Genomic DNA, 22,136 nt, shown 5'->3' on the forward strand with positions numbered 1-22,136 from the left:
GTATACAAAAATAAGCTAAAGTTATTGTTAGTACCATTATCTTTACAAACAGATTCCCATGTTTCATAAAGTAGAAGTCAAAACCACATGATTATTTACATTCCTTTTTCTTCTGCAGCAATATTATTAATCACAATATACTGGGCATCATGATCTGAGAGACCATTTATTATGGGAGATGTAGAAGATGAGCTAAATCTTAAACTACCCACAAAAATATTATCAGTTGCTGTGCTTGAGTCATTTTGAATTCTTACTGCATAATTTATAGTATGTACGTAGTTATTACTGAGTTTCTTTCTCTTGGTTGTTGTTTCCATTGAGTTAATGCATATTTATGTCACCACAAATTAAGAATTCATATTTTTGGTTGTACAGATACTTTAAAGCAGCATCTAATCCCTTATAAATAGACAAATATCAATCAATGTTGGTAAACTGATTTGATGATGTCATTTTAATTTCAATCTTAATTTAATTTTAACCTTAATAACTTCTAAAAATAGTAGTTAAAATGGTATAACCACTTAGACTACTATTATTGTATTATCAAGTCTACATCAACTTACACGGTCAACAGTATCCCACGTGTAATCACCTGAAGGTGATCCCATTAGGATCGAAACATGAGGAATAATTAACGATTGGGAAAAAAAACGTGTGTATTACTGTATTATTATCTGATGCCTAAAATCAAGATCATCTACTATATCTAACCATACAATTAACCAAGAAATAAATAAACCAACCAAAAAACAAGAAACAAACACACTAATTAACTAACCACCAAACTGACCAACTGAATAAGTAAATAACAAATCATATAACCTACCTGCAAACAAACCACCCAACAGAACACATATTCAACCACTCAACCAACAAGCTAATGAACTGATCAGCCAACCAATCAATCAACCATCTGATTAATTCGAAAGAAGCAGAATCCCTGCTGAGAAGTTTCTCATACACAGTCAAGGAAATAAATTCCCTGCCTCATAAGAAGGAAAGTGAATATTCTTTAGCATGTTCATAGGAGCCCCCTTAACAGTCACTACCACGAGTTACATGAATCCAATCCACAACCCTAAAACATATTTGCCTCAATATCCACTGAAGTTATCATCTGCTCTACATCAAGGTCTTCAGGCCCTTCAAGCTTTCCAAAAACAAATTTGTTTTGTTTTTAGACCTCTGTGTGCACAAAAGCCCTACACATCTCATTCTCTTTGACTTGATCCTAATAATATCTGGTGAAGAGTACAAATCATACGGCTCCTCTTAATGAACCAACAACTGTGCAATTTACCAAGGGAAATACAAACGTGATTACTACATCACATTATATACAAGTTTTTGTAAGTTCATGAATGCTACAACGGATGTTCATAAAGGCAGATAATGTCCTCACAGTATGTAATGGTGAGAAATAAGTTTAAAAAATCTGTAATTCTTCACAGTGATGGCATACAAGACTCTGACATGTGTATTTGTTTCTGTTTCTTAAAAATTAAGTGTTAAAATTACTGTTCTAAAATCAGTGCTCTTTGCAAAAGGGTGCACTAAATACATTGTATCTTATGCTTGAAAATGCAGGAATGTAATAATACTGAAAATATTAAACAAACAAATGTTAACTTTCTGTTACACTGTAAAATATGAACATTATACAAGAAGATAATGTTATGACATATTACATCTAGTAACATTGGTGACATTCGTATCTTCATCCGCTTCCTACCAAGAAGATAATGTTACGATATATTACATCTAGGTACATTGGTGACATTCATATCTTTATCCGCTTCCTACCAAGAAGATAATGTTACGATATACTACATCTAGGAACATTGGTGACATTCGTATCTTCATCCGCTTCCTACCTGTTCTTATCTGGAAGCTCCTTTTTCACACCTTTGTGCTCTTCCTTGCTACTGTCATCTTCTTCCAAGTCCAAGTTCTCATCCAAGATGTTCGTCTTTTCACCGCCAGTCACACTATCCAGTTCCGGATCTGCATACTCCAATATGTTGAAATCATTTCCCATCTCTGTAACCCACATGACACACAGCAACTTATTACTCAATATTTATTCAAATATGACACCAACATTAATAAGTATCTTTAGGTGGGTCTTTTATGCATTGTTTCCCAAATAAATACTGAAAACTGTCTCTGGTAAAGAGCCAAGAGAAACATCATTAAAACATAGAACAGATGCCAACATATCTGATGCAGGTAAAAAAACTTCAATAGTAAAATGCTAAGTAATGCAATATTATAACACAAACTGTAATAAAGAATAAAAGTTAAGAAAATAAATGCAGAAACTCTCATTTGGAGAACTGGTAGAAACAATAAATGTTTTTCAGATTTACACATTTAAGCTTTAAACATCAACTGTATCTTTGTTACATTACCATACAAAGGGATGTTAGAATACATACGAAGGAATGAAATGTCTACAAAGTAAAACAAATAAACTAGATAATAAAGAAGAAAACATCTGAATGTGTTACTGATATAGTTCTTTACCATGATATCACAAGATTTGCATTTCCATCAGATGTTTGGCTTTCAAGTATTGAAGTAACTCCATCGAACAAACTCCTTGAAAAATTAAGTCACTTGTGTAGTCAGAAATTTGGCCATTTTATGCAACACATTTTTTAGAAATCCATAATTCTGAAAATTTCTCCATTAAACAGAAAGAAATGTCTTACAGAGGGGGTTGGCAACTTGTATTTCACAAGCCACATGAGGCTATTCCAACAACAAACATGCAATTCTTGATTAGCAGGCCAACAGCCAAAATAAATGAAGAGGCCTTTTCATTTTTGAGTTGGCTTATCCCACTAATGAGCAAATGTGTCATTCTACAAACAATTAGTTTAACTAACTCTTGAATAATATACTTAAATAAAGGTAAAGTTTTCCCCAGAACTTAATTAAGCAGCACTGCACCATGCACACAACTGTGGGAATTGAGATATATTTCCATATATTCTTAACCTCGGCACTTAGATGGAGGTGAGTGGTTAGCTTCATATCCCAACTGCTTTACCACCAAAGGAACAGCTGTGGTTGTTGTCTCAAAATACTTATATGCTTAAAGTACTCATCTCTAAACTAGCCAGAGCCCACACGACCCAACCTAACCGAATAGTGCTTAGTCCTACCAACCCAACCTACCTTAATCTATGATCACACATCATTGTATGGCTCTCCTGTAAGTAATGGTAATGTTGATTCTACCTCACAAGTTTGCTTTCCCATCATATTGGTAGTAGGAAATTCTTACACTCCAATGCCATAATGTTTATACAGAATTCCATCCAAATCTGTCCAGTGGTTCTCCAGCTGAGTTGAGTGGACAGAGAAAAAGACAGGCATAGCCAGTCCTACACGCGTTCATTTCATGCACAATTCACAAATAACACATGCACACACCACAATGATCACATGTTCATGCAGGTTGTCTATCTTGCAGGAAAAAATGCAGAGGCAGACCTGGATGGGCCCAAAAGGTGATCCTTGCACACACTAAAGCATTCAGACACCTAAAATGCAGCCCTCCAAGAAGTTACTTTCTACGGGTACTATAACAGTTGGCTCTTCCCTTCTAAGGTTCCTGACCCATTCAAGAGCAACACTAAAATTAAAAAACTGAATCCACAATCTATGGCTCAGGAATTGCTGAAGAGTATGGAAGAACCAAAACGGATTGTCAGATGGACACTCTGCAGCTGTATTTAATTACTGTCAATACAGAAGTTGAATATTCGTATATCCACCCAGAAAAAGATTTAATATGGATACATTAAGAAGATTAGGAATGCAGCAACAATCAGTATCAACATGTACAGAGATAATACAGTATAGTGCCAATTATCTGACCCAAATGGCAACAAAGGAAGGCTAGAAAAAAATGTATATATCACAAAAGACTAATGAAAAAGATGCTGGTCAATATCAACTCAATTTACAGTATTATCAAATAATCTCACAAACAAAAATAGTATTTAACATAACAAATTTGTAAATAAAAGATTTTTTAAAGAAATTAGCAATGGATATTTGCTTCTGAGCCTCCTTTTATTTGTGGCAAGGTCACACCTAAATGGCAGTATGTCTGTAGCAATCGCCTGCCCTTGTTGTTAAATGTCAGCAGGTGCAGTCTTCAAAGAATTCAGTCCCTCACTATGACTCATTCTATCAGTTTCCTTCTGCCCTTCATTGTCTTCTTCTCCATCATCACCCCCAACAACAACCACGCTCTTTCTTTTCACAATAATGTTAATAAAAAAATCATTACTTTATGAGAAAGCAGTAATTTCTATCAACAAACTAAAGCATAATCATGCTTTGGCAAATGAGTACATAAAATGTAGAAGATGTATAGTGGGGGAGTATGATTCATTCTGCTACATGCTGAGTTGTTGATAAAATGGGGCATCCTGACACAGCACCTCAGATAGAGCAGAATGTCGGATAATCAGGACTCTCCTATATATAAGAAATCCTGACTCCTAATGACACATTTATGTAAGTTTCACTCCTATTTAAAATTTAGATATACAGAGTCCCTAAGAACTGGAAGTCTCCTTACCCAGCAGTTCCTTGTCATCCCCAAGTTCTGCCAAAATAGCACCCACACCTTCCACTTCCACCATGGCTCCACCCTCCTGCTCCAGTTTCTCCAGTTCAGCCGTCACACTCTCGGGAATCTCCTGAGTGTCGGCGGCTGATGCAGTCACTTGCTGGCCAGCGGAGGGGGAGGCCACATGTTGCTGCAAAGTCTGATGAGCACAGATTCCCACAACTGATGACACAACAGGTGACGGGAGGGTCACCTGGCCCGGACCTGTCGTTGTTTGGCTGACTAAAACAAGTCACCATAAAAGCAGATTAAAACATATGTCAGGACACAGGATGAAATTGGGATTAGGAGTCAAACAAAGTATCAGCTGTAGAAGAACGGTGAAACATGATTCACTTCAAATTTACAAAACTTGTATGTTACTGTCACACATACACTAGCTATAACGAGGCAGGACACAACTAACTTAGAGCCCAAAGAGGTAAAGTGGCAATTTGTACTTCTGAACAAAGGCAGAAACATTGCTGCTAAGGAACACGATCACCAATGTCACCAGTATCGAGTGAATTGCCCAGAATCCAATGTAGGAACTTATGCACAAGAGCTGAATATTTTACAGGCTGGACAGAGAATGAATTTCATAACAAGAATAAGATACCAATGTAGTCTGCAGAGATACTGTTAGGAAATGAACCACATACTTCAAAATGGTTCAGCCTGGGAGCTTACTACATGCAGTATTAATCCAATGGCCAGGGTTGCTTACCAGTAATACTACCCCACATAAAATATATGAACTCGTGATAAAATTTATTAACCCGTCGACGTGGTAGTTTAAATACCCCGCATATACTGCTGTCGTGCTGTTCCTGCGGTAGTATTTTTTAAATGCCCGTTTAAATTTTGCTGTAAAATACTCTTTTTTTCATAACTTTTGAACTATATGAGATATAATTATGAATTTTTCACTGAAATCCTCTTAAAAGATGGTTTTATAATCTTACCTTATAAGATGAGATGTGTGAGCAGTGGAAGCAAGTCGATTAGAAGTTTAGTTTCAGAAAAAAACGGAGTGTACAACAGCCGGTTCTTTGAATAGTAAGATCTAAGTGTAGGCTTTTGCACAATGCCCATCAACATAAATAGAGCCAAAAGAACGTAAATTTCGTCCACTGTAACATCTTGCCACTTCCTAATCCTAGAGCGAAATGTGAGAGGATGGGCACTTTTTGATATTTCTTGCTGAGCATATCTGTTGGTTTGATCAGCAATGTGCTGCACAAGTGCTATATCGAAAATATTTTCGAATGAACTCACGACATCTAGTTCAGCAGTGTCGAACTGGGGACCACATACATTACAAAATGCTTCTCGTGAAGCAGGAAATGAGTCTATATTTTCCCACAAAAACTTGTTGGAAACCACACCTGCATGTACGATGTCGTCCTGTCGACCACCACTACCATTATCACAATCACTATCGCTAAACACGACAGTTCCCGGTGTCACAAACTGTGTATAATCAATGTCAAATACACTATCATCGTCCGAACTATATTCACTTATACTATCATCTTCTAAAACTTCATTTAAAACTTGTATTTCTTCAAGCTCCGTCAAGGGCCGACTTGTCGAAGAGAAAGCCATTGTAAACTACCAGGTCAGGCGTTTATTTTTAGACTCTCCGGTGCAGGTCATTGGAATGTAACCCTGTTGCCACATGTATACACATAGAGCTTTATTTCCACAACAGGCGAGAACAAACCTCATCGCGCTGGCGTTATTTATTCCATACTTATGGGCGTTTTAAATTAGGCTTTGAGGCTCGCGTGTGTATACGTAAAACCACAAGAACTTTAATTTAAATGCCCGCGTGTGTACACGTAAAACCACGTCTAAGGGTTAAAGAGTCACAATATAGTTACATGCCAGCTGTTTACAAAAAAGACTCTTGACCATAGTAACACAAGTGATAAAAGCTTTTTGAAAAGAGAAGCTGAAATTACCTGGAGCCCTGTGATCCACAGAATGTCCTTGCTGTGGAGAGACCCTCGTTAGCCTCATCTGAACTCCTAGTTGATTTGCATGTCCTCCTTCTATAGCAGTGTTCTGTCTCACTAAACGCTGGGTGGCTATAACTGTTGCATTTGGTGCCAACACTCCTTGACTCCCAGAACTATCTGTAGAAAAATACAGCCTTGTTTTGTGTACTTGACATTCCTTCATCTATTAATGCATCATCATCTTTGCACACTACTTCACCTGTGAACTGTATATGTTAGCAGCAACAATATTAATTTCTTAATTTGTAGCTTAAATGCGTCATGTTTGTGTTGATTAAATATATATTTATTTTCACAGTCTATACACAAACGTTGTAATTAAACGATGTTGTTAAAATTATATAATATTAAAACATTATGTTGTATAAAATATTATATTTTGGCGCTTTTTATCGTAAATACGATTTTACATTATTTAGAGCTTTTTTACGACATGTTTCGATGGATAAGACCTCATCTTCAGGTTTATATCAATTTTATAATATCTTAAAATTATTAGATATTTTTATGCAATGTATTATATTGATCTGTGGTTTGTTTGTAGATTTTCCATTTTCATGATGAGTTGTTTGTTTGTAGTCAGACGTTTATTTTCAAATAAAATAATCTGACTACAAACGAACAACTGTTGTGTTCACTCCCAGGGGAACTACTTCGAGGGTGATGGATAAATTTAATACCTGAGATAAGTGTACGGGTTTTTATACGCGCAGTCTTGAAACTTTCCGATCGCACTTCGTATATGTAATATGACATTCTGTGGTTTAATTGCTGCCACAGGAAAGGGTTCAGCCTTTTGTTTTCACATAATGTATAAACCAAGCCACTGGAGCATGTGCACTATTATTCCTCTGGCTTCTCAGTATCGCTGATACAAATTTATTCATCAGATTCACCATGAATTAGAAAATGACAACAAACCTTGTGTGAAACCCAACTGTTGTCGCTGCTGAACCAAGTGGTCATAAGGGTCAAGAGGATTCCGTGGTCCGGCCAGCCTATGTACAATCTGCGTAGGATATCCTATGACTCCTCGCTGCTGATGTATTAACAACTTTGTACGAGGGTCCACACCCTGGAACATGACATATATTCTTTACAAACAGGAAAGAAATAAATATGTAACAAAGGAGTAAAGATGCTTGCAAGGTTACAACAGGTTGAAGTGCTAAATCTTTCTTACATTCTGCCTAACCGTTTCCCCAAATGAACAGCAAAACAATACTGACCGCTTTAACACTGTTCACCGTTTTCAGGAACAAACAAAGTTAGGTCAGCTTATCGGTGATGGAAGTTGCACATTCTCCAACCGTGGTGTGCAGAAGCAACCAGTAACATAGCATACATATGTAAAAATCGGTTTCACTTTAAGTCATTTGTGCATTATGTCCATGAAGGAAGTTCATGCATGCAAACAGTGTACACACACGCAGCAAACTGTGTGGAGAATGGGCATGGCACTTGCTGACACATTAAAATAGTGGGCAATATGCACTGCTCCTTATAATAAGTAGCTGCTTGCAAGCACAACAGCTTATTTGTGTGCGTGTGCGCGCATGCACGTGCATGTGTATATGCATGTATGTGAACATCTTTATCTTCTCAGTTAAAAAGATGCTAAAGACATCAAGAACAATGAATTGTTCATCATTATCTTCACATCTCCATGCTAAGATTGCTGAATTGTCACACGATTAGTAAGACTATGCTGATGTTGGAGACATACCTGAAGACGTGGATCTAGACCCTGCAGTGGGTGTCTAACCCCTGTTGGATTACGAACAACAACAGTGCCTTGGGAAGGAAGTCTTGGTCTTGCCAGAGCAGGAGGTAAAGGCTGACGGAAAGTGCCATCTGAATTTGTCGCGGTGACAGGGTGTGGCGATGTAGGTGCCTGCTGCTGATGGACGACTGGTGCTGCTCCAGACGTTTCAAAGTGGGTAGCTGTTTGCTGTTGTGTCTGCTGCACCTGAGATGTTTGTTGTTGGGTTGCTGCATGGATCCCGCCCTCCTGGCCACTTGGCTGACCATCTACACCAAGTCCCAACACAAAGACAAACTGTACAAAGCAATACCAAACATTTCCTTCCCCAAACCTTTAACTGTTACAGCCTCATAAATGCGGTCTTGTATGTCTGAGGAATAGTGTTCATCACTTTCCTTTTTGTGTGCATGTGTTGTGTGTTTTATCACAGACACTGCTACCTTAATCAGCTATTCATCACAGTCACCAAACTATTTCCATGTTTCTCTGGCACCTTGATAAAAAGATAACATTTTAAATTGATATGTGTGAGTATTCACACTTCCAAACTGAAATGTAGCTTCACTGAAAACGTTTCATTACCACGCCTACATTCAGCAAGGATCACTAAGCAGCTGTACTTAATAATACTGCCACCACCAAGATTTATAATTTAACCATATGGGACATTCCAGACTCTGACAGAAATAAAAAAACTCAACATAAAACTGAATTAGTTATACAAACTTGACAAACACGTTTGAGTATGGATCTGAAGGGTTCTGATGATGGCTTAGTACAATCTGGACTGTAGAGTTTTTGGTACTTCTCCATCATCTGATGTTATAAAACACATATCTCAAGGACCGGATCTGTCCTAGTCTTCAGGTCCCCCCCCCCCCCCTCTTTCACTACACCTGAAGACAAGGAGAGACTCAGTCCTCAAAGCATTGTGAATTTTATAACATCAGATAATGGACAAGGTCCAAAAGCCCAACAACACAGAATGTTTAACACGGTATAAGGGCATTTTAAAAATGAATTATTTCTGCACAAATTGATAAAGCAACTTCAAGAGCCATTAACAAATTACACATCCTCTTATTGTCAATTTAAGGCAAAACTTTGGTCCATGTAAGAATAAAGAAGCAGTAAAGGAAGCAGGGCATACTTCTGCCGATAAGTACTGTTGAGACCAATGTGTCTCTCCAAGCAACTGCATTGTATGACCTTGGTACCATGGTTCCCTCTTCCTGTTTCAGATTGGAAATAAATCAATGGATGACATTTGGAGCAGATACTATTTACACGTTGAAAAGAAAAAGTGCTGTCACCTGGAAAGGATGGTATTCTGGACTCATGCTCACTTGTGCTTTTCTCATAGTTTTGGTATGTAGAACTTGACTTCAAAAGTTTCATCACATGTTTAAGTTACACCCCATATTTTATTTAATTGACATCATTTACAATTTTCTGTGTCAAGTGGGAACATGATACTGTATAAATGGTTAACCAATAGCCTTGCCTTACCTTGCTGGCTCCACAGTCGGGACAGACCTGGCACAGCCTGATCTTGTTCCAACTTCTTGATATGCTGCTGTCTTTGTAACAGATCTCGAAGCTGTGTATTCACCTCAGGACCTTGTTGCTGTTGTTGTTGACTAAATATTTCGCCTTCTGTTCTAGGCCTTGGAGTTGCAGGCTGCTGGGCATATGGGTCAACTTGCTGTGGTCTTGGTGCATGTGACTGGTTTGTGTAAGGATCCTGAGGTCGAGGGGTTGGAATCTGCTGTACATAGGGATCAAATTGAGCAGGTCGAGGTTGGGATGTGTATGGATCCTGCTGCTGTGGCTGCTGCTGGACTCTAGAAGGCGCATATACAATTTGCGGAGTCGGTCTAGTAGCTGCAGAACTGAACTGAGGTCTAGGAGTAGCATATGGGTCTGAGGCAGGGCGTGCAGCTGACACATACACAGGACTTCTCTGAGGTACAGGAGATTGTTGTCCGTTGGCAATGAACTCCTGCCTCGGTGTATGTGGTGGCTGAGAATAAGGGTCTGATGGTGTTTCCGATGGAGTACGTTGAAAAGGATCTACCAAAGATGTACCAGCTTGGGGAGTTGTGGGTGTAACACAGGATACTGGAGACTGTGGAAACTGGTCATGGGGCGACTGAGGAGAGAATGGTGACCGTGGCTGGGATCCTCCTGGAAATGGGAGACGTGCGGCACTGAATGTTTCTGATGCAGGAACACTCTGACGAACAACAGCCGTAGGAGCTCCACGGGGAAGAGTTAGAGTAGTCGGACGGCTCGATGTTAATGGCTCCTGCCGACTAGCAGGATGAGGAGGCGGTAAGGGAGGAGGGGGGAGATTTGGGTGTGAAAATGGAACTGTACTGCCTGGACTCTGAAGAGTATGAACTCTGGATACCTTAACCTGAGGAGATGGGAACTGTGTTCGTGACCCAGGTGATGGAGAAGACAAAGGAGCCACTGCATTAGGATCCTGTAAAAAAACGGAACATTTACAAATTAATACGTAAACAAGTGCCCATCAATGTTTATCAAATGGGAAAATAAGCAGCTGCAGCTTACCACATTTATGTTGGGCAAATTATGATCACTATATTATAAAGACATTCACACATATTCAAGAGTGAAGTCAAACTTTGTTGCAACATTCTTGCCACTGAAGAATTTACCTTTTAATTTCTCAAGAAACAGCATAATTATCTCAACAGCATTGTACTACCTGGATAAATGTAACAGCCTTAAAAACTTTGTACCCCATGCAACAAAAACCATACACACAAAACCAAAGTGATGTAAGTTTACAACTGGCATAGTAATTCCATTCATTCATAATCCACTCACATGTGTCCACACATTTCATGAACTGCAGCTAATTATGCCACATGTCAAAAAAAGTAAAGAATATCAATACCAAATCTGGCGTTTTTAAGAGAAATCTAACCTTTGAAAATGGTGTTTGTAGTGTCAGTTGTGTGTGTGTGTGTGTGTGTGTGTACATGCGTATGTGCATGTGTGGCATCACTGTCGGTGAGTGATGAATGCATGAGGATTCATCAGAAAACTAGGATACTGAGGGAATTTCCCACCCAATCACTTCCACTCACAAAATACCAGTACGGCTTGATATAAAGTTCTGGTTAGTTTGCCCAAAATAGTGACATAATAAGTAAAGTAAAGTAAAGTTTGTCCCACTATACGCCATGTAGGCGTTTGGGGTGGGAGGAGGTATAGCTCCTCTCTTCCTTGACCTCGGCACTAGATGGGGGTGAGTGGTCAGCATCACGCCCCGGCCGGCTTTACCCCCGGGAAAGGACCCCGGTACCCATTGTAGAGGAGGCTGGGTGGGCCCCAGAGCCGGTCTGGACGCAGAGGCTAGAGGAAAAATCCTCTGCCCCCGTCGGGGATCGAACCCCGGTCGTCCAGCCCGTAGCTAGTCACTATACTGACTGAGCTATCCCGGCTCATAATAGTGACATAATGGCAAATTTTAATATAACTCCCCAGTATGAAATCAGCAGTTCTTAGGTTGTTACATGCAGATGGAAAGACAAACAAGGCAATGCTAAGAGGCACATTTATGCAGTGTTTAGTTGTGAATGCACCTAAAATGTGATTTTACCACGAAGTTTATGATAAAAATGTTCAAAATGCTTGGTTCACATTCAAACAATACTACATAAAGCATACTTTTGAAGCTAAATAAAGTAACAATTTTACCTGTGTGGTTGAGACTTGCAACTGAGTAGAAATAGGTGGCACAGCTTGATCAGGGGAAAATGGTACACCGTCTGCACTTATCTGACGATGAACACGTGCCATGGCTGCAAGAAGAAATAATGCATCTGATGCTACTGTCATAATGCAGGGGTCTTGAAATTTCTTCAAAAGTGGGCTGCTAGATCAAAGCTGTATGCCCATGGGCTAGACTATAAGGCCCTTTTCCTTTAAATATGGCAAAGAATATACACACATGAACTAATCTTGTATTCAAATGTAGCATAATAAATTGGATATATTACGTAGGACTCGAGGTTCTCATGGTGCCAATTATTAAGACGGATGTTTCTACCAGGCTACATAGCGCTACAACCCAGAAGACAGCCATCTTCAAGGAAAAACTGGGTTTTTAAAGGGGGGGGGGGGCAAATACCTAATGTGTTTGGTTTACCTTCTATATTTTTCACTGAACCTGTAACATAATTAGACATAACTGGAACAAACGTCTGGTATAAAAACATGTGACTATGCAGTACACTGCAAATAAATCAGGCACATGTGTATGTACTGCTGCTTCATTTCTCACATTTAAAATTCCTGACTGTTACATTTAGTAAGAAAAGCAATTCTGAATAAAACCATTAAACTGTTAACTACAAATTATCTCTATGCAGATTATCTATGTACAATTCTTTGCGTACCAGCAAAATCCCTTGCAACTGAAAGAAGTGTGCGCCTAGGCATAAATCAGCTACAGAATGCCTTATAGTCATTTGTTGTAAAAGTGGAAAAGAAAATACAAACTAAGCCTTGCAGTGATGGGGGGGGGGGGGGGGGGGGGATAAAAATAAAAGATTAATCAAGGGTACCAGAGCAAGCTGCATTCCTGCCCATTACCACAACCAGAAAGGAGCAAGGATGGACAGGGTGATTTTGTAAAACTGGTATTTTGTACCTGAAGTTTGGGCTTTCCTGAAGAAGAGAGGATTATCACAAAAACCAGTGGTGCTGCTACACAATGCCCCAACTCGTCTGAGAGACAGAGTAACAATTTTAAAAATGGCCTCATCATTGCAAACCTTCTGCCTCAGCTCATGGACCAATGAATGACTCCATCCACGAAGTGATGACAGTGTCAAATGGGGTACATGGCATATTTTGGGCATGGCCTTCAATCAATCCAGTAATACTCATTTCATCACGGATGATATTTATTACAGATATGAAAGATCATCATCATCCTGCTCAAGGCAACTTGCCATATTAGTCTTCTTAGTGCCTCAGAGTAGCAGGTGACAAGCTCACTGCCTCCACACAATTTATACTCATTCCTGATTTGTCTGCTAGAGCCCTCCAGTAGCAAATCAGAAGAGACATGGGTGAGAAATGGCTGCAGAATTTTGCTCACTAAACATCTCTCTCATGCTCATAAGGTTCCTTTACATGCCATAAATCTAGGACGTGGGACAGCCGGCTTTACTTCCCCTCCAAAGAAAGTCATGCTATGGAGTTTTATCACCCTTAAAAATCTGACGACCTCAGCTAGGTTTGAACCCACTAGCAAGCACGCTACCACTAGACCACTGAGGGCGACATAGATGATTTGATACAAAATTTGGTCGGAAAAACAGAAGTAAAAGACCACTTGAAACACTTAGGTGTGGATCAGAGAATGACGTTAAAATAGATTTTTTGGAACTCATACATTGAACCAACAACCAAAAAACAACCTTGGGACATAAAAGCACTCAAGCCTGATAATGAATCAAACTTATAGACTGTTCACAGTTACTAATACTTTTAGCATGCCCCTGTGACTAATTTTTAAAGCAAAAACTCAAACATTTTTTCCTGGGATTCTCTCTCCAAGCGGTGCATTTTTTGTGCCTATTACTTTACATGGAAACATTATTAAAATCTTTAGGATAATCATGGTATCTTAAACTTGATACTACTCTGAGTTTTGTTCAGATTTGGTGGGGAAGGCTTTTGGTAGGTATTGAGGAAGCTCATTATGACATTTGGTAGGGACATCATGCCAATGGACTTTAAAAGTATTTTTTTATTCTGAGACACCATTTGCATTGCCTTTACAAACGCTGCTTGGGATGAGTTAACACATTCTAAGCAATGCTTTAAAAAAAGTCATTAAATGAAACATATTTTCTTTTGAATGGGGAAATCATTTTGCTCCAGCATTCTAAAATTTCACTACAACAGCATTCATTATTGTGGAATATTTTCCCCCAAAAAACATTTCGTACTTTGTTAGGGAATGGACAATATTTTCATTATGCTGAAAGTTAATTACACTGGGGTTCCCAAAACTAAAATTTTACAGTATCATCATGGAAGCCAAAGGGAGCTACAGCTTAATATGGTGTGGGCCTGATATTCTACATGTACACAAAGTCCTTACTTTATCAGATGAGAGAAAACCCACTGAATATGCGCACTCTGAAACCTGAGACTGTACAGGAGAGAAGTGGCTCATCCCTAGACCACCAGATTCCCATGTTACGTATAAAGTCCCTTAATCTGTAACTGTAACTACATTCTGGGCAACTCCTTGAACATAAATAAACTGCTTCTGTTCACCACGCAGCTTACTGCTAACCTTGTACCCTCTGGTCGTGTATGGTCTGCTGCTGCTGCTGCGCCTGCTGCTGCCTCAGAGCTTGAAGCTGTTTCCACTGACGTTCTTGCTCTGCCTCCCGACAAGTCTTCTGTTGCTGCATGATCTTTTCCTGGTCCTGCACACACAGGCATTACACTTACATTGCTCATTACATCACTTGCAAATATACAATAACAGGCATGCTGACAAACAATTCTTTCAAAACTTAAGAAATAAGTAACTCAATTCAAATTATATGACACACTAATAAATTTAAAACACACAAAAAATTATTCCTGTCTGCTGCCTTGGTCCCCATACTCATTTATGGTCTGCATTCTGCCATTGTCACAGTACTTTCATAACTAGAAATGACTTGATATTCAACAGAAAATCTAAAACATGTTTTCCTATGCTGCATTGTCAAGTACCACTAATTTTCGGCAGAAAATCTTCATCTCCGCAATAGAAGATTTTTTCTGTGATGCACGAAGCTTCTTGGACAGACCTGTGACTACTTTTTAATACTCACTGACTATCCCAGATTTGTTTCCCCAGTGGAAGATTTCTGAACTTATCATTCTGTGATGTGTCATCACGCAGGTTGGGGCAGCACTCATTAATCGTTTTTGAAGTTACACTAACCGACCACAGTTTATTAAAATGTATTCAATGTAATGAGAAATGAAATACAAGTGTTTGCCATTATTGAGAAATATTATAACAAAGTTACTTCTTAAAAATAACACCAATCAGATATTGCCCATCAAGATTGATCCAATGATTCACTTAAACCATAACACTTTCCATTACACACAGTAATATGGCCAGTGATACAGCATTAATTTATTGGTTGTCAGTCAGTGAACACTTTAAGGACCGTGCTTGAACATCGAATAATTTCTGGCTATGGCAACATTTCTTGGCCAGCACATTTGCCTGATCCGCCAGCAAATGCCATACCAATGGACAAGTTATTGCACATAATAGAAAGTGTTATGAATCAAGTGCATCAATCTTTATGGACATCTAACAGGTGTTATTTTTAAGAAGTAACTCTGTCATGACATTCCTCAAAAATAGCAAACACTTGTCTTTCAATTCACATTACTTTAAATAAATTTGAATAAAATATGGTCAACTAGAGTATTTTTAAAAATGATGAAGGAATGCTGTATAAGTATGTTGGCTACCCCTGTGTCAGATTGTCAAAAGAAACAAAATTATTCTCCTCTGAGTTGTCTCCAGCAGGGACAATTCTGTATTCACCATTCTTCCTATAATGTGCCAGTGTATACATTTCTTGGACATCCCTATGAAAAACATCAAAGTCATTCCCAGGATTGTTCTTCTTTTTGTGCTGACCATCTGCTCTAATAATCACCAATATGTGTTCTGAACATCCCTGTGCCCAATTTTTTAAATAAAAAACTATTTTCCTTGTGTTCCCTAAGGGAATAACTTCTTTTATTTGAATTTTTGCTTACAGTTCACCATTTGCCAGAAATGTGCCATTGCATAACTCCTGTGGACACCCATACACATAATTTTCAACACAGAAAAAATAGATATTCTTCAGGGGTGTCCAATACAAGAACGTGTATCATCCTTTTATCACTTTTTCTGTTAAGTTTCAGACACACCTGTGTCTAATTTTAAATCAAAACAGCTATATTTTCTTGGAGTTGTCAAAAGGATTTTTTTATATCTTCCACTTTTAAGACATGGCATTTCGGAAAAATGTGTAATTTTATGCTGCTTGGACACCCCAGTAACTAATTTATAAAACAAATGTTTATAATTTTCCAGGAGATATCTCTCCATTGGGGAATATCTTTTGTATTTACGATATCAATTGACATGCCACTGCATACATATCTTTCTGGATGTGTGTGTACCAAATTTTCAAAAAAGAAAAAATTCAATTTGATTCAAATAACTTTCCCAGCATTTTCTCTACAAGAGAAGCATCTTTGTTCCACTTCACGCACTTCTACAACCTGCATTTTAAAATATGTGCACTGTTGTATAACCCTATGCCCAATTTTTGAAATAAGAGAATCTATAATTTTTGTAGGAGTTTTGCACAACAAGGAAATTATTGTACTTATCAATTTTATGCAATTCACACTTGGATAACACATGAATGTACTTGTTCTTGGTCAGACCTGGGCCCAACCTTTTAAAAATGGAAATGCTCTACTTTTGTGGGGGAGGAACACTTTTCTGTATGTATCATGTCTGCAGATATATTATGTTATTTCATCATACAACTCTGTACTGCATAAAATCATAACAACACTGCAGAGTTCTTTTCAAATCGCATGTCAGAAAACTGTTGTGAATTTATAAAGTTACAGGTGCAGTAATTTCCAACAAAACAAATAATAATACAAAATGTTTCAAAACTATGATACAAATTTTTATCATCTCTGAATGTTTAAACTTGGGTACATTAACACGAAGCAGATGCTATCCAGAGAATTTGTGGCACAGTCCACACAAGCATTACAGAAATCTTATGTAAAGAAATGGACAATGTAGGTTTAGTATTGAGAGGAAGAGTTTATAAAATGTTACCACACAAAATAGAAAAAAACATCATGATTCAACAATCCATGAAAAAATATTTTGATCTTCAGAATATTGTTCGTCTCCATCTTCTAAGGTTTAACAGACGCTCTGTTGTCCACTTATCCACATAAATGGCTACCAAGTAGAAAAATAATGCAAGCTGGACATATTACACAAAAATGTTGTAAAATGTACAGATAACTGACAAGTGATATTACTAACTAGTAAACCAAGCAAACATCTAATGGCACCCGTAACTTTTCCAAACAAAACTTACAAAATTTATCAAATAATTATGAGCATTAAAATTTTCAAAATTCTACACTGAATGGCAACATTTATTTGCACATTACAAGGCTACATTCGTAACATGTCAGAGACTTAAAAGTGACAATGTTGTGATATAATGAGTTCCAATTACTAAATGTTGAAACAACTGCAGTTCATGAACAGAGGTCCAAAAAAGTAAATCTGTCTCCTTCTTGACACATTTCAGTGTCATTTGCAAATGAAAGTTGTGACACAGCCAAGTTCAATGATTTCATATGCCCTCAATAAACATCACTTGATAGTACCCCTTCTGATCACTTGCATTTCTTTGTACTCCCTTTAAGAAAATTAAATTACTGAATTTGTACTTATTCCAGCATCACTATGTGAACTGTTTGTGTATTGGAGTTATGCTTAATAATACATTTAGGAAATGAAGACTGTTAAGAGATCTAAGCACGAAGATAATTATTTTCTGAGATGTGCCATGCAGTGTGATAGAAGTTCACCAACATTTCAGAGATAATTGTTGCTTCCATCATCAGCACCTCTGAAACATCAGTAAACTTCTACTAGACTACACTGCACATCACACCAGAAGACATTCGTCTTCATATCCACTGTCTTTAGAAACCGAAAGTTCTCACAGATTGGTGCATGTGTTTGTGAAGTCCAGTAAATGTGGCAAATTCAGAAAATCATAAACTAAAAGATACAGAACATATTCAGACACAATCATTATAGAAAGTGTGTAACACAGGTCTTGTCAGTTCACCTCCGAAACTAGTAATACAGACTTTTATTAAATTTAGTAAAAGGCTTGCATGATAAAATTGTTTTGGTTTTAATGCCTACTTTATGTCAAACTCAAGCTGAACTTTAATTATCAATTCATCAGATATGGCTCATCAAAGAACAGAAATTAAATTATTTCATGGTATAAAATATTCATCTCATTAAGACCTACGACTTTTATTTAAAATACGTTTTCATATCAATTAAGTCTGAAGAAATTGAAGGAAAAATAGAGTCTCACTATGTCTAGTAGCTAACTGTACAGTGTGACTCACTCTGCACCAACACACAAAGGCCATGTTAAGTGTACATACTGAATAGCAGTAGCATAACGCAGTCCACAGTCAATGCTTCTGTACAAGCACACAAGAGCAGCGCCTTTCTGTTCTGACATAACCTAACCTCCTCACAATGAAAATGAATCATGGTCAAACTAAAGTGAAACCCTTCAGGGCTGAAAGATAGAGATGGGTTAGTCTTCACATAAATTAACATTAAACAACTAATTTTCATACCTAAAGAAACAACTTACTTAACTCAGCCCTGTAAAATTTTATTCACATTTTGAATTCTGTTAGATATTCATTATTTCTGACACCAATAATTTTTTAACTAGAAAACTATAAGTTTTTAAAAACTAAAATGAACATTATTAATGATATTTTTTGCTAATGTCTCAACGTTCCCCGAGAATACCCTAACAACAGTCTCACTGCACATTTATGATTTACAAATTCAACAGTGATAAATCTCATGCACAGAGAAACTTTTCTCAGTTACCTCAACTTGAAACAGGTTCATACTCAGAATATTTTTAGTGAATGAGTGACTACGCAATACATCTTATTTTTGCACTTTAAATGAAAAACATTCAGATTCTCTACACCATTTGAAGCTCACAAGTTACTTTGCTACCAGTGCATGCTTCTTAAATATCAATAAATAAAGACTGCAGAATGTCTAGAATTCAGTTTGGTATTAACAACTGCAAGAAAATTGCAAAATGCTACATAGGCCACTTTTTAATATACCATTCACCAAAGCATTATACAGCCATTCACAGTTAAGGTGAGTCAGAAAGAAACATTGCCAAATGTAACATGACAACACACGACACCGTACCTACTCAACATTTGCATTCATATTTATTTAAACTATTATAATTAACCAATCAGTCAATAAAGAATGGTCTGTAGCTAGCTGGGTATGCAGAATGTAGAAATTCAAAGCACTCAGTGGATAAAATTTCCATTTTTCTCCCAACAACAGTATGTTAGTGAAAGTGATGACAAGGCACCAAACCTAAATATATGATAATTCTCCTTTTTCAGTGACAAATTGTTTAAAAAAATCAATTTTGTTAATTTTATGAACAAAATTATCACTTCTCTGCAATCACTGAGCAAAGCTGTAATGCATACTGACAAATTTAGTGGCATCTCACAACTGTGGCTTACTGTAAAACTCATGTTTTCATACAGTGGTAAGAGAGAATTATTTCCAAGATCTGTGTCTGATTTCCAACATGAATCTGTTTAGTTCAATAAAAGCAAACACATCAATTTTATCATTATGAAATCCAATATGAAAGAGCTATAAATTCCATTAATCCAACAGCTCATCATTATCCAAAAGCAAAGGAAATCCATCACTTGCTGGCCTGTTCAGCCTTATGCATCCAAAAGCATGTTCAAAGGTCTCCTTGATTTCTTAACCCATGTGATCTGCCATTCTTAACAGTTTCTGAAGTCTGCCTCTTTGCATTCCATAAACATGTTCAATTCAACCAGTTGGTTCTATATTTCAAAATTAAGTTTTCTAGATATCAATATACCTTAGTTTCATTTTCCACTCAACTGCACTTCACTGTTCTAATTAATTTAATTCACGTGCCTGTAATGCGGGTTTTGTATTTTTTTTATCATCCAGTTTTCATTCCTATGCACAGAAGTTAGTAAACTCAAAGTATAGTACACGATTGTGATCTTGAGACTTGTGGGGTGAAGGAGGAAAGATAGCATCTGCCTTTAACGCTTCGGACTTCCTGCATTCCTTGCAAGTCTCAAGATTATAGTCTTGAACTGTATAATCTAATATACTGTATTTCTGGACTACCGATGATCTGAAAACTGTGTTTATAATGCCTCTAATTTTTAAACTTGAACCTGGTATTTAAACCTGCACTTACCACATACCGCGACTACTTGGGATACCATCAATGGGAATATTACAGCTATAAAAGTGCATGGGCTCCAGGCTCCTGGCTTCAAGAATTAGAATGTTAGCTTCTATATCTTTTTTTCCTTCATATCACATTGAATTTTCAAAGTAACCAAAAGTATTGAAACCTGCAGTATCATTCTATCATTTATCATGATTTTCATTTAGATGGGTTTTCAATTACAGAAAACCATTTCTTTCATTTATCTGTTCAGAATGTGTTGACAGCTGAACACAACTGAATTAACTGTAGCAGGTTCGATTATAACTCTAACAACAATCTAACAAAAACTAGTAATTCATTTCCCATCAATTTGTTGCCTTGTAATATTTTACATTTTCCTTCATAGCCTTCAATGAATGGTATTTATACCCCATGTAATCAGCAAAATTTTTCCAATGCAGTGAACGGTTAATGAGCACTGACAGAAAATACATTATGTAAGTGCACAAACTGTAGCATTTTGAAGGTACCTAATTTTCTGTGAATATATGTTAAGACTAAGCAACTACGTGGAGGAAGCCTTCTTGAGAAACTAGTAGTAACCTCAAAAAGTCAAGAAATTCCCAGCATTTTATGAAACCTGAAGTTTCATTACCATGTTCACAACACCCTGCCAACAGCCCCTATCATGAGCAAGATAAATCAAATCTACACACTTCAAAAATAATTCTTTAAGATTGATTTCAAGGTATCCGCCCATCCGTAACTAGGAGTTGCAAGCAGTCTCTTCCCTTCAGGCTTTCCAGTCAAAATTTTGTATGCGTTTCATATGTTAAAACTAAAAACATGAACACTTTCATAACAAATGCATTAGAACTCCTTTATTTCTGATCATAGTTGGAACAATATTGAAAATGTATACTCTTTAGAGTGCACTGAAATTCCAAAGGAATTCTACATGCCACATCACAGATGTCAGCAGGGCAATCAAGGGAATAAGAAACTGCAATGGTCCTGAAGGCAACACTGGCCTTGGTTCACAATCTTACAAAACGGCCCAAAATAACCTCAGTTCGTTGTTGCAACAATGTGTTCCAACACTGACCTTGGATCACACTGCTGCAACATGTTCCTACAATGACCATGTATCATGGGGTTGCCTAGTTCCTAGAAAAAAATGTGACAGGCAGACATGAACGGGTCCATAAGGTGTTCTTTGCTCAAGTCAGAGTGTGACGAACACCTGAAAAATGGCAACATGCAGCATGTAACTTTAAAACAGGAAAGCAAAATGACAAACTAAGCAATTCTAACCAAGATTAAAACATTAAAAATTACATGTTTGAAACTGTAGAACCTGCCAAAAGAAAACTTATACAGTTACAAAGAATTATTTAAAAGACAGGATCTCCTTTCTGATCAATGGAGCAGCGATTAAATAAGGATATATATAATCATATTAGTGGAATCATGCAAAGGAGCATTCCAGTACATAACAAAAGTATGTTGACATATACATATGTGAAACAGAAAACCAACACCACAAAAAACAAGCACAC

At 37.5% G+C, this 22,136-nt stretch overlaps 1 protein-coding gene across 15 annotated transcripts in view; it reads right to left on the reverse strand.

Moving 5' to 3' along the window:
* Positions 1-22,136, reverse strand: part of LOC110838850 (Lost PHDs of trr) — a 180,262-nt gene that overhangs the window by 89,759 nt on the left and 68,367 nt on the right. For all 15 annotated transcript variants that reach the window (XM_087348840.1, XM_087348838.1, XM_087348839.1 and 12 more), the window contains 8 exons: positions 14,775-14,910; positions 12,158-12,261; positions 9,935-10,913; positions 8,387-8,691; positions 7,582-7,735; positions 6,604-6,777; positions 4,607-4,879; positions 1,881-2,046 (listed from right to left, as the gene is read on the reverse strand). In XM_087348840.1, the coding sequence (XP_087204966.1) occupies positions 1,881-2,046; positions 4,607-4,879; positions 6,604-6,777; positions 7,582-7,735; positions 8,387-8,691; positions 9,935-10,913; positions 12,158-12,261; positions 14,775-14,910 (2,291 nt within the window). The remainder of the gene's footprint in view (positions 1-1,880; positions 2,047-4,606; positions 4,880-6,603; positions 6,778-7,581; positions 7,736-8,386; positions 8,692-9,934; positions 10,914-12,157; positions 12,262-14,774; positions 14,911-22,136) is intronic.

This window comes from Zootermopsis nevadensis, unplaced genomic scaffold (genome assembly GCF_977971745.1).
Source record: "Zootermopsis nevadensis isolate Lab colony 2312 unplaced genomic scaffold, Znev_1.0 Znev_ptg000013l, whole genome shotgun sequence".
Classification (NCBI taxonomy): Eukaryota; Metazoa; Arthropoda; class Insecta; order Blattodea; family Termopsidae; genus Zootermopsis; species Zootermopsis nevadensis.